The 13,380-nt window shown below is 41.9% G+C and overlaps 1 protein-coding gene across 9 annotated transcripts in view; it reads right to left on the bottom strand.

The window, feature by feature from the left end:
- Positions 1 to 7,786: 7,786 nt before the first annotated feature.
- KCNIP1 (potassium voltage-gated channel interacting protein 1) overlaps positions 7,787 to 13,380 on the bottom strand; it is a 401,769-nt gene continuing 396,175 nt past the window's right edge. For all 9 annotated transcript variants that reach the window (XM_069869304.1, XM_069869310.1, XM_069869308.1 and 6 more), the window contains exons 5-8: positions 12,664 to 12,771; positions 11,577 to 11,681; positions 10,988 to 11,050; positions 7,787 to 8,694 (exon numbers count right to left, since the gene is read on the bottom strand). In XM_069869304.1, the coding sequence (XP_069725405.1) occupies positions 8,647 to 8,694; positions 10,988 to 11,050; positions 11,577 to 11,681; positions 12,664 to 12,771 (324 nt within the window). In that variant the 3' untranslated portion in view covers positions 7,787 to 8,646. The remainder of the gene's footprint in view (positions 8,695 to 10,987; positions 11,051 to 11,576; positions 11,682 to 12,663; positions 12,772 to 13,380) is intronic.

Genomic DNA, 13,380 nt, shown 5'->3' with positions numbered 1-13,380 from the left:
GGAAAACAGTTCAATAACTTGTTTGCAGCAGACGTCCTTAAAGATTTTAGCATTAGAATATCACAGCTCAATGCAATATAAAACAAATAAGGGAAATTAACTACCTTAAGATGTATTTTTAAAAATCTGAAGCAAAAATTGAGAACAATTAGAAGTATTTTTGCAGCTCGGTTTGTCATAGCAACACATAGGTTCTTCTGAAGAGTTTTACTAATTGTCAATTCCAGCACAGATTGGTCTTCTCTCCCATCAGTGCAATGTTCACCTGATAAAATTCATACTGGTTTTCTTACATACAACTCGTTGATAACACAGTGGTGAGTGGCCACGTGAAGGAAACAGGTCTATACTTCTTCACAAACTGAGTTCTCTAATTTTTAGAATATGTGTTCAGACAGAACATATGTTCAAACATTGTGTTGATCTCTACCTCCTTGCATACTTACATTGTTATATATTTTCAATTTTATCAATTTACTTATAAATCAATTTAAGTAATTAGAACATAAAGGTGGGATAAGCTTCTGTGAAAATGTCTACAAAGTCAATCTAACCCTGGGATTGCAAAATCAATCTTTGATTTTTTTTTAAGTCAACACTTTCCAATAACTTGCTGGCCTTCTGGAAAGTTCTGGGTCTAAAAGTGCTAAATTTTCACTGACATTTTAATGAAAGAGTTGACTGAATATTACTAAGAGCTGTCCTCTCCCTTCCATCTGCTACAAGAGCAGCGTGCACGCTCCTGGGCTTTCCCTGCAAACAGAAGGACTAAACACATACTGTAAAAAACCAGGAGAGTGGCAATGTGGCTTTACGATTCTTAAGACCCTTTTTCAATCACAGGCAGAGGAGCTGAGATATGGCTTGGGATTTGGACCGATCTGGACACGGTGACAAGAGAGCCTGTGGCATAGGGAAAAATGTTTTCATGAAGAGTGTTCAGGCTGACAAGAACAGCTTCATTCTTATGTTATTTTATCTGGGTCCCTGTCCATAGGCAAGGGTAGCAACCATCTGGGCGGATTTTCTGCTGCAGCCTGACTTTAGAACTGATCCCTACGAGCAAAAGATTGAACATTGCTTTGCTGTGCTGCAAGAGGCACCTTCTGTCCATCATGAGGGTTTCGAGGCAGAGCCTCACAGTGATCCCAAGTCCCTACAATAACTGATGGAGAAAGACACTTCTTTTTTACAAGACAAAGGAAAATTTAAACAAAGCAGGATGGAAGTCATAGAATGGTCTGGGTTGGAAGGGACCTTTAAGCCCATCCAGTTCCACACCCCTGCCATGAGTAGGGACACCTCCCACTGGATCAGGTTGCTCAAAGCCCCATTCAACATGGCCTTGAACATCTCCAGGGATAGGGACAGCCTGGGCCAGGGCCTCATGTCCCACTTTTTGGAGGGTGAGTGGGCCAGGCCTCCTGTTTGTGAAGAACCAGCCTCTCTTGGTAAACCAGTAGAAATAAATCCATCGCCAGCTGTCAATCAGAACACTCAGGATTACTGCATATGCAGCTCTCATACTTTATCCCATCCAGTCAGTACGCACCCGATGTGGTGAAAGGACACATAATTTTGCTTCAGTTCCTTTTCTGTGAATTATAAATAAAAAATTTCCCTTACATTCTGTTATTCAAAGTTGACCTCCCCTGCTTTTAGCTATATCTGCATTTTTGACATATCTTTAATGATCATATTTGTAAAAAACTAATACACGGCCCTGTTACTTTAATTAATTCTCAAAGCCAGCTGTGAAAGGTGTTTATGTACGAAAGTGGTTAAGTTAGCACTATGTGGCCCCTTCCATCTCCTGCCCCTCGGATAATTAAATGTGATGTGTGCTGGAATCTCCCTTCTCCATTGTCTGGCTCTGGTGATGTGCACTGGGAGGGATCTTGGTGACATCTAGCGTTCCCCGTGAGAGCCTGGAAGGCAGCATAAACACAGCACATGCCACTGCACACAGCATCTGCGCTGCCCAGTCAGACCTTGTCTTCTGAAATCTAGACATCTATTCACTGGCTGCATAAACACAAGTTATTTAGGCAGGAACTGCAAATTTTGATGAAGTTAATTAATTTTTACCTGTTCTCCTAGCTGAAAGACAGTGCGTGGGATAACTGCTGTTGACAGGGCACCTAACATTAATTCTGAGAAGAGCAAGGCTCATTTAGTAGGACAGCTCCTGTTTGCTAACCTGACACCAACATCTGTACTATGATCAGCTACAAACAGTATTAAGAATGATAGTGGCAATACTGAAAAAAAAAAATAGCAGCGTAATTTAGAGCAAACAAGAGTCTGCTCAGTCCCATTTGATTATCTCTTTTTTTTTGCTGAATCTAAAATCACAGTATTACAGGTATATACAGATATGATATACCTGGATCTGCTAAAGGTGAATGCAGGTGAAGATCTAGACCTCTCACATACATACATATTCATCTTACTCTCCCTTTTTTCTTCTTTAAAATGTTTGGCTGGAAATGTGGCTAACTTCTTAGAAAGGAGTTGGAACATGAGAATCCCATGGGGGAGTGATAGTACTCACCCCAAATTTAACTCCCGACTCAAGAGAGACACTTTTGGGACAGAATTTTAGGAGGAAAACAGTCACAGAAAAACTGTATATCCTGTATGCGCTTACCTGTGCTGTGCAGATTGCGGTGACTGTCATCCAGACACAGAAGGACGTGTCACCTCAGCTGGCCTCAAGTCTGTCAGCTGTAGAAGAGCAGATTTCAGGCTTCAGCTGGCATCCAGTTTCACTGTGTGTACTACAGGGGTGGTTTATAAAGGGATGTCTAACTCAGACTGGCCTGGTGTGGTTGATAAATCAAGTTAACACAGGAGATTAAGTACATTAAGAATTTATTACCACTATTAGTGATACCTCGCCAATTTGAGTTAAACTGCATTTTTATTATTCTTTAGCCTGTAATTAGTGTCACACGGACAATTAGAAGCTGCATCTTCAAATTTGTCTTGTCACTTCTGTTTAATAACATCTACTTATAAAGAAGTTCCTATGTATTCGTTTCATTTGGCCTTAATGACCGAAGATCATGCTAGATATGAACCACCTCATCCCATGCCTCGATCGTGTCCTCTGTACTTGTCTGCTGTCACTATTGCTTGTCACCAGTTTGAATTTGCTTTGTAAAAGCACAGGAGTTCACTTAATCCTAAGCATGGCTTGAGGGGCAGATGCTGTGGTTTCAGACAGACTGCAGTTAAAGAGATCATTTGGGATAGAAGGCAGAAATTGAACAAGCTGCCCTCTTACCAGCAGGATTGACTTAGGGTTGAACCTCTCAGAATTGATCTCAAGTATTTGGCTTTAGAGACTATGCGTATCTGGTGTTTCTTCCCCTACATTAATTTGTTCAATTAAATCTAGGTTGCAGACCAATAGATACTCGTTACCCCACAGTGCTCCCAGTCACGTACCACTTGAGTAGGATACAAGCCTCACTTACCCCACCGTGCAGCATGGTTTCTCCAGGTTTCTCTGTCTCAGATGCATCTTCCAGCCCCAAAAGCAACAGAACTGAGGCCTCAACTTCTACTTGTGCAAAGAAGATCTTCATAACCCACCACACCCAAGCTTCCTCCGTTTCCAGTTTTGCTGGACCTACACGGATAAACAAACATTACAGAATTAACCTCACAGTAAGAAAAAGCTTTTTTTTCACTCAGACGTCACCTCTCTTACATGCTGAGTTGTGGGACATGCCTCATTCCCACACCCTGCAGAACTCTGCTATGAGATGCTGTGGGGACAGCCCTCGTTGCTGGTGCAGACCTGCCCTCTCAGCCTACAATAGTGATTGGCTGAGAATAAAATTAGAACTGTCTAAAATTTCACAGCAGTTACTAAGAGTTGGAACAGCCACTTGAGCAAACCTGATGCTGAAAAAGGAATAATAAGCATACACACGTGCTGGTGAGCAGGGGTGGACCTTGCCTGGTGGCAGCTGGGTGCACTTCAGAGCTAGTGAGAGGCACTGGACAGGCAGCTTCAACACCTTTTCCTTGCAAGGACAGCAAGAGGTCAGAGTTGCCATTTTTTGCAGGGAGTTGTTGTCTCTTCTGAGCAGGCTGGTACCTCGGTGGCAGAGGTGGCTGTTCCCAGGGTGCTCGCTTGCTCCTGGTCTGCACAGCCAAGAGCTGGGCAACGCGATCTGTTCAGGCGCTGGACTGAGACCAATACCACGTTTCACACAGACATCTTTATTTTCTTGTTTCTGCATGTATGTAAAAGAACGTTCTTTTTCCTGGGATGCGCTGGTAGACATATTATACCCTACAGAATGCAGTTTAGCTTATTTTATATATGTATATATATGTACACACATATATATAGTCTTGCAAAATATCCTCTGCATTTCTCCCTGTATCAGAATGGATGTTCACAACAAACCAGAGCTAAAGGGACACTGTGAGGTTTTATTTTTCGTATCTAAAATAAAATACCACTTGCATTTTTCTTCACCTTGACTGCCTGTTCTCCTGGTTGTACTCAAACAAAAATGCTGAAGAGAAAAGATACACCTGTAAGATTTCAATATTTACCACTCAGATACTCCCAGTGATGCAGGTAGGACATTTTTGAACTCTTATTTACACCAGGCCCAGACTACATTAGGTGTATGCCACCATACCAAATATAAGAGCATCCCTGACTCAATGCTGAAAATAAATCATTAGCATGCAGATATTACAGCACGGTTCAGCATCACGTATTGTGTGTTTATAAGAGTCCTGCTTTTAAAAGTTTCTCTGTACACTTTTAACCTGACAGTGCCCCTTAATTAAAAAGTACATCCTGGACTTAAGAAAAGACACCCTCCAACAGATAGTTTCTTTTTATTATTAAAACCATTCAGCAAAATTTAATACAAATTACCATTGGAGAATAGCATTTGTGAAGCTAAGCATTGCTGCTCCATTGACATGGCTTTAGTTATCACAACTTATATTATTTGCACGTTTCCTTAGGTCTCTCACGGCACTTCCATGAAGAGGAAAAAATGGCTGTTACACTGCTGCTACCAGCTGATCAGAGACCGCACATGGACACAGAAGTGTTTGTTCTTTGTTCTTGATTTGTGTCACAGTCAGGCAATGCCAAAGTTCTGCCCACAATGCTTGAACCTTAGGACATTCATACCTCAGGTTTATAGCTTGACTCGTGATTGCTCACAGCATTGCAATGCATTCAAAGTAACACAAAACAAACATTGACAGTAACAGGCACAGTACATTTTTTTTTCTTTTTTTTGCATTATCATTAATCACATTCCTATTTTTCAACAGATTGTTGCCTAAAATACATGTTAAAAAGGCTTTTCATTTTTTAGAAAAGGCTGGCATGAAGATGCAGACTAATGTTTGTAACTAATGAAACAGTCAGACTAATGATTCAGACATTATTGAAACATTCACAACTCTGAGAAAATTGGCACAGCTGATAGCACTGACAGATAGTCTAACTGTAACTCAGAAGCCAGCAGAGGAACTTCCTTCCACACGCCAGCAGTAGGATTTGTGATGGTGTCAGCTTAGGGTAGCATACTATGTTTTACTGAGAAAACCGTAAGAATAAGTATTTGCCATAAATATTGCAAGCCCCATTTATGAGCGATGGGAGGCTTTGCAAGTTTACAAAGGAACATCCACATAAAATATAAAAAATAACCTGAAAGGCATTTCCATGCAGAGTATGATTCTCTCACAGTCACTGGATCTCTCAGCTGTTGGTTGGAGCACACGTGCCATATAGACGTAAGCTGCTCATGGAGAACCCAGAGGCTCTCTACACATTGATGAACACCAGTCTCTGGCTGACTTCAGCGCGATCAGGGACAAACACAGGATCATAAATGGTTTTGTAAATGCAATGACTCTGCCACAGACAGAATTCACAGTCAGAGCTAAAGAAAAATACAGCTGTTGAGTGTCACTTTGCCAGTCTTTCTATCTTGGCTGCAATGGCCTTGAAGTGGAGCAGAAAGGTAGCAACCCAAGACTGAACATCAGGTATGTGCAGGTGGGGTCTGGATGCCTGCAAGACTGAAATCAAAGCTAGTTATGCCTCAAAAGAGCAGAATCTGGACCGGTGCAGCTTTCAGCATCTCTTTCTAACACGCCCCCATCGTTACTGGGAGCTGAAAAGTGACACTGTGAAGCAGATAAGATGCCAAAACAGCAGAGTAACTAATGGCAGCCTGGTTCCAGCAATGCATGTACTAACATCCACATGTTTGGAGCGTGTTCCCAAACTGAGGCTACACTCAACAGAAAGCAGTTGCAGCCCCTATGACACAGGCAGCCCACGCCACCTGCATAGCTCTTCTAGGGGAGACACAGAAAACAGAGCTAAAGACAAATTAATCACAGTAACTCCAGAAATTCGCTTCAAAGACTGTGGTATCATGCAACTAATAATGTTTTCTTTTGAAAAGGGCACACTTAAATATTGCTAACACTTCAGGCTGGCTGTGCCATCTCACGAGCACATTTGGAGCAACAATGCTAGAGAAAGGCACTGTGCCAGCCCAATGCAAATGCTTGGGTTTAATAACCTTGACCACTTTTCCCTCAGCTGAAGTAACTGCTTAGACTGAAAATAAACAGATGCTCTTTTGATGTGAAGAAAAAAATAGATTATTCATTATATTAAATTTTATCATTTGCTAAAGTGACACTGGAAGAAGAATCAAGAAGGAACAATGTAAACATTGTGCATTATTTCAGCGCTGACTGATGTCTCTATCAGGTGCCTATAAAATAAAACCAAATAGACAATACCGTACAAGTGGAGGACAGGGCTACTCACACATCATTGCATCACTTCGTCGAATCACAGCACATTATTGGAGTTGCAACGCTCTATGCCATTGCTAGGAAAGAATTAATTAGGAGTATTTCTATGACAGGCAATAAACAGGATAGACTAAGGTGTCACTCCCACATACATGTAACTTCCCTCACTTGAACAGCACTTTTGATGACAAGTGGGCAACTTAGAGGAATAGTTAAGACTACATAGAAACATATGAAGGAGCACAGTAGAAGGGGAAAATGTCCCGTCTTGGGGAATAAGCATAGCATTACACTAGTACTGATCAGACCTACTTCTATATTCAGGAATACTTCAATACATTAATTTTTTTATAAAATATAGGGCTACAGAAATGAGGCATTCTATATATTTTGTATTATAAAAAGCTTCTACTTACGTAATTTTTAAAATATATCTTTACTGCTAGCATATGTTTTTTGTAATATAGTATCTAATATAATAAAAATATATGCTTACTGGATGGGAGTGACGTTGCACTATGGCAGGGACTCTCCTTTCTGTGTGGTTCAAGCAGCTGGAAAAATTGGCTCTGCCTTCCTTCCCTTGATTTTCCATCTCTCAGCTGCCCAAATACTGCAACGGCACCCTGGTGTGTTAACTCTCTTAAGAGTACTCTGCAAAGCAGGCTCTGACAAATTATCTACTGAGGAAAACCCAACTTAGTGGAAATTCACTATATATTTCTTTTTGTTTACTAATTAAGAAAAAAAAAATAAAAGAATCCCAAACCAATGCACCGTCTGGCTTTAGTAGGGAAATGGGACTTGTACAAGTCATGCAACTGCCTTGTAAGAGAAGAGGTTTTGCTACAGAAAATATTGAATTGCCCAGAGGGATGTATGGGTCTGGCAGCTGATTCTGAGACTCTAAAGCAGGCAAGACTTTGCTCTAACTTCCAGTAAAAATACAAACTCGGATTTGTGTGCCAAACTACACAGGAAGGACGGCCGTGCTGCTGAGATGCACACTGGAGAATCACTTGGTGCCCCACCACGTGCGGAAGGTGGCTGGGAACAGAGCAGGTATTCATCTTCCTGTACCAGCCCTTACAAACCTGCCTGGTCTCGCAGGAACTTACCATTGTTGAACAGGATTTATTCTGTAGTTTGAAAATCTACATGTGCAATGTGTTTTGCTCCCTTCTGGCTCACTCTGGCATGAAGATCCTGTCATTACTGTTTTTGGGAAACACTCCACCAAACAGTGTGGTGGCACCAGTGTATGTGAGAGGAAAAGCGGGATCTCTGCAGAAATGAGGATATTGGCTACACGGACTGTCTGCTTAATGTCCTAGGTACATTTACGGTTCAGTTTTTACACATCACCCTGGTAGATTCGACTTTGTCAAAGCAGATTAATGGCAAGGCATTCATAAAACATTTGGCCATATGGTAGCATGGGCTGAGCTTTTCACTTGCAATAGATGGCTGAGTAAGCTATCAACATGTGCTATCATATGTAATCAAGCTTGCTAGATTAAAAGCAGTACTTGTGCCTAGCAAACAACGCTGTATATTACTCATGGAACTTCGAGCAGCAGTTCTCTCTTGTCAGGTTTTATTAAAATATTCACATGCTTCCAAAACGAATCAGAGTTCCACTGGCGTCTCTGGGGAAGAAGAGGTGGGATTGATTGCATTCGGTTGCCATTTGGTTGGAGATGTCATACAAAATCGTCACACGCTGAACATGGCTGGATTGTAAAAAGCTTTCACCCAGAAAGGAGGTCTTTGTTACACAGAAAGTCAGACTCCTCCAGCAATCGCCTGATGTGGTTACATCACGTTCTCAAAGAGCTGTAAGGATCGCATGATATTGTCGTCCTGAAAGCAACGAGAAGACATTTTCATAAAACCAGCACTGACAAGTACGACTCGTAACTTTTTATAGCACAGGAGGGGCTCTGAAGCTGTCACTGCAGGCAACAGAATCATAGAATCACTAGGTTGGAAAGGACCCACTGGATCATCGAGGCCAACCATAAACAGCCATGCTTTGATAACGCTTTTCATCCTCGATCAGCTGGGATCAATTCAGTGATCAGGTCCTGATTTAGTAAAGCAGTCATCTCTTATTTTGGCATCTTAGTTGATTTGAGGCATGCACAGGATCTTCTCGTAAGCTTGACACTCAGCACAGTCTTGTGCTTCACTGAAGAAACCAGACGCCAGCATTGAGGCTGGTGACTGCACGGAACCCTCGGGCTCCAGTGCCCGACTGCGTGTCATTGATCCTGAGCAGGCAAATATGCCCTTAGCTAATGCGCTCTAGAACTCCCAGTGAACTGCAGGCTTTGAACTGATAAGCAAGCTATGAGTTAGGACCACTTCATGCCAGAAATACAGCCAGCTCAAACCCAAAACATATGCAATCTCAGCCTCTCCAGGCTTCCTATATCCAAGAGAAAGTTGGACATACAGAAGGCAAATCCCAGATTGCTTCATATGAAGTCTGAGAGTTGCATTTCAAGGTAATAACCAGAGTAATATTTAAAACCTTAATGACGATCCCCCCCATCCCCCAGGAATTCAGTTATTTCAGAAATTAGAATAACCATTTGCCTGCAGTATGAAGATAATTTTCCACATGGAACAACTTCAGAAATCTATGGTATCTCATTCCTTTATCTTATTTTGAGGCTCACTTCTGACAGAGTTTGGTGGATACGTACATGCTGACATCTTGTGTGGGGAAACCAATCTTCCTCTTCAAAGCAATGCTAGATGCTCACTGCCTGTGAGACATTTCCCCAGAAATGGCTGAGGTAAGCACTATAGTGCTTTTTGGTTTGATTTTAGTAATTAAAATAACTCCATCTTAGCATTGCAGGGCTCACTCCTGTCCTCTGGGAATCCACACCTGACAGTGTAGCCTGCACAGCCCCTAGCGCAAGCGCATCAACAAGAGGAAACAAACCCAAACTAGAGCAGAGCATTGAATAAACTAACAGCTGAAAGTCAAAATAAAGCTACTTCAATACCAAGAGTAATAATCATACTTATGCATCCAGCCTGAAGGCAAAAGATGAATGTAAATAATAATACACAACACAATCAAATTAACGTTGAGGAAAAAATAAGCTAAACAATCAGGAGGGACTAAGAACGAAGCAAATGAAAAAAATAGCTTTGCGTTCTGCATCTGCTAGCAAGTGTTTTGCCACCCAAAATCCATGACTGAGAAGTGGTCTGGATGTTGCCAGAGCCAGATTTAACTCAGAAATGATAGGGAACCAGCCTAGCCCTCCACAGTGAGTGTCTTCCCTTTGCTCAGGCATAGGAGAGCTGTCTGACTGCAGAGCAGGAAAGACCTTTCTGTGGAAAGTAAAATGCACAGGAGGGCTGGTGTGTAATTATTTGTACCAATGTACCTTCTAAAATACAGAGGCCATTCTTGTACCAGTATCAGAGATACCTCTGAGCAAATGTCCACACAGTTAATTACAGTCTAAGACAATCAACACTGGCCAGTTGCATGTTAATGTAGATGCTTGTCTTTGTGCCAGTGCTATAAATACCAGCAAATATTTGTTAGAGTCAGCAAAACGTATGGAATTTGCAAGAGGGGGCTTATTTCCAGAACAGAAAAAGAAAAAAAAAATATTGCTATGATGACAGCATTTGCTTTTAACATTTGACCATGAAAACATCGACTGGTTTTATAAGTCAGTGCTATAACTACAAGATTTTTAATGACCTTTGGCTCTGGGCACTTCCAGCAATGTGGCACCTGCTGATGACACCCAAGGGCAGCAGACAGAGGCAGTATCAGCCTCTTAAAAAGCAAAACAACCCTTAAGAAAGGTTAAGGGCATTATGAGGTTTCTCTAGAGTTACCTGCAGGTCTACAGAATCTGCAGTTTGCTTAGGACAATAAAAGCACTGGCCACTTACACTGGAAATGAAGAGGCCCTCATGACTTGTCTGACCCTATTTGCTCTTCAGTCGCAGACTTCAGAGCATCACCAGAAGCTCATTCTTGAAGACAGATTTTTCAAAGAGCAAAGGAAACCTGGCATCCTGAGCAGCATCTTGGTGTGAATGGATTTTTCCAAAGGGAAAGCAAATGCTATGGCACGAACTAAATCTTTCATTGCAGTCATAATTTTGTCCTTACCTCCTGACACGATTCAATAAACTCATCTAAAGTTACAACACCGTCTTTGTTTTTATCCATTTTCTGCAAAAGAAAAAAACCCAAATTATTTCCATAGGTAGCACTGCAGTCATAATATCTTATTTGATGCAGCCTGAATAAAATTGGGGCACTTTATGAACTTATATTACAGACTCGGTGCCATTGGATAAATTTGCTGACTCGTAAGGACTTGTTTGAATTTGGAACACTTTTGAGGTCATTTCCAACTATTTCCTTCTTGACATACACAGCAGCCTCTGCCCTTACTACATCATTTATTTATTCACTGCCTCACCAACCAGCATCCATACTCCTGTCTCTGTTTATGGGAAGTTGAGAGGAGAAGCACAGAAGGGCTACATCCTGATGCAAAGGGTCAGGATAAAAGACAAGTGGGATACCTTGGAGTCAGGAAGTGAGCAGACACTGTAGCATTAGGCTGAATGGCTGCTAGGGTTTATTTTGGAATATATAGTGGGACAGGATTAAACTTGGGTCTAAGCTTTACGATAAAGTATATCTCTGCGTAGCTCAAGCATTAAGGAAAAATGCATCAAAAATCAAATACCTGGAAGAATACTTCTACATGTTGCCTTGGAGCGTCTTCTTTGAGCACTGGATACGTGTACTTTCCCATCATATCATAAATTGCCTTTACGATATCCATCATTTCCTGCAGTAGTGGCATGCCAACACAAGCACAAAAGAGAAAATTAATAGAAATTTTAGTACATTTCTTTCTTTTACTACACTTTTATTCATCCTTCTGTCACAGGACAGCACAGAGAATGCTATACGTGTACACAAAGAGTGACGTATCACATAAAAGTTCATCTATAAACAGCGAGTGCTGATTTCTGACTGCCATGACTTTACCACAGCGGCGTTGGAGGTGCCTGCAGTGCTCCCTTCCCTCCTCTGGCCAGGCAGGGTTGCAGGACTCGTGTTCTGACACAGCAGCTGCTGGGGATGGTGCTGGATTGCAAGCAATGTGCTTGGTCCTGAGCTCGGCAGCACTGAACTTGTCCCAGAACCTCCTCTGGGGCCAGGGACCTTCACTGCAGTCCCTGGGAACTCAGCCCTTCTCTACACGTTGCCTAAGCTGCCACAGAACTCCACGATCTGTAGCAGCAACCACAAACCCGCCAGGTACGCACAACAATTTTGAAAAGATAAACAAAGATCTCTTTACAAAATATTTAGGTTACTATGCTCAAAATCAAGGCTTCCAACAAATGGAACAAGCAATAACAGATAAGACAATGAGACGATAATAATGCAGGTTGTGGGAGTGGTGCTGGGGGCCGGTGAGCCCACACCATTCCTCCCAGTACAGCTAGAAAGCCCCATACTACAGTCACTGAGCAGCTATTTGCACCATCACCCTCCCCTTTGCAAAGGTTTATATTGTTCACAGCTGTAACTAGGATTTTGCTCCTGGCTGAAGCAATCCATTAAAGGCACTATAAGACAGGAAAATATGTCTACAACATCATGCAATATAAGATCACTGTGCACTTTATTTAGACACAAATAAATGCTCAAGTCCAGTCTGATTTGCATTTAATTAGCTGCATGCAACATTAATTGTGCTTTGCAACAGAAACCAGTCATCTCTCTTCAGAAATCAACCAATTTGTCAGAAACAGCCTTACCTCCTTGTTTATATAGCCATCCTTATTTATGTCATACAGATTAAATGTCCATCTTAGCTTTTCATGAACGGTTCCCCGCAACAGGATGGACAATGCCATCACAAAATCCTGGTTCAAGGCAGAGAGAGAAATGTGAATTTTGTTTAAGTCACCTTCTTTATATCAAGCTGTCAAAAGACTTGTCTTTTTAGGATAGAGCATATAGTTATCTAACTCTCCTGACTTCCTCTCCCAGAAACGTGTCTTCTCTGACTGAACTCAATGGGCGTAACATCCCCTAAGATGATCTGAGCGCTGTCACACTAATAAATGTGTATGAGGTAACCACAAAAATCAGAAAAGCATTCAAGTACTCAACTGCAGTCACCATAAAAGCCAAGCTTATGATACAGGTGGGGCAGCTTAGCAAGGCTGGAAGGGCAGGAAGACCTAGTAAGTGCTTCAGCCTTAAACCCTTTTAAGTCCTTGAGTGAGGGATATGAAATAGCATGGGCTCAACAGCAAATCCACTCCAAGTCAGGCAGACTTGGATCCTGATGGCAACGGGGCAGTGGCTGCTCTGGCTTCTCAGATTTGCCAGGAACACCACTGTATGCTCAAGGCTAGAAGCTGGGACACCTTCCTTGCTACCCATCCAAGTTTATTATCATACTCTAAAGACTGCATGAATGTGAGCAAAGTACACGTTTGGTTTTTAAGAGCACTGCGAGATGCTCC

Source organism: Phaenicophaeus curvirostris, chromosome 15 (genome assembly GCF_032191515.1).
Source record: "Phaenicophaeus curvirostris isolate KB17595 chromosome 15, BPBGC_Pcur_1.0, whole genome shotgun sequence".
NCBI classification, from domain to species: domain Eukaryota; kingdom Metazoa; phylum Chordata; class Aves; order Cuculiformes; family Cuculidae; genus Phaenicophaeus; species Phaenicophaeus curvirostris.
Note: the sequence above shows the minus strand (reverse complement) of the source record. Positions and strands in the feature narration are given on the sequence as shown.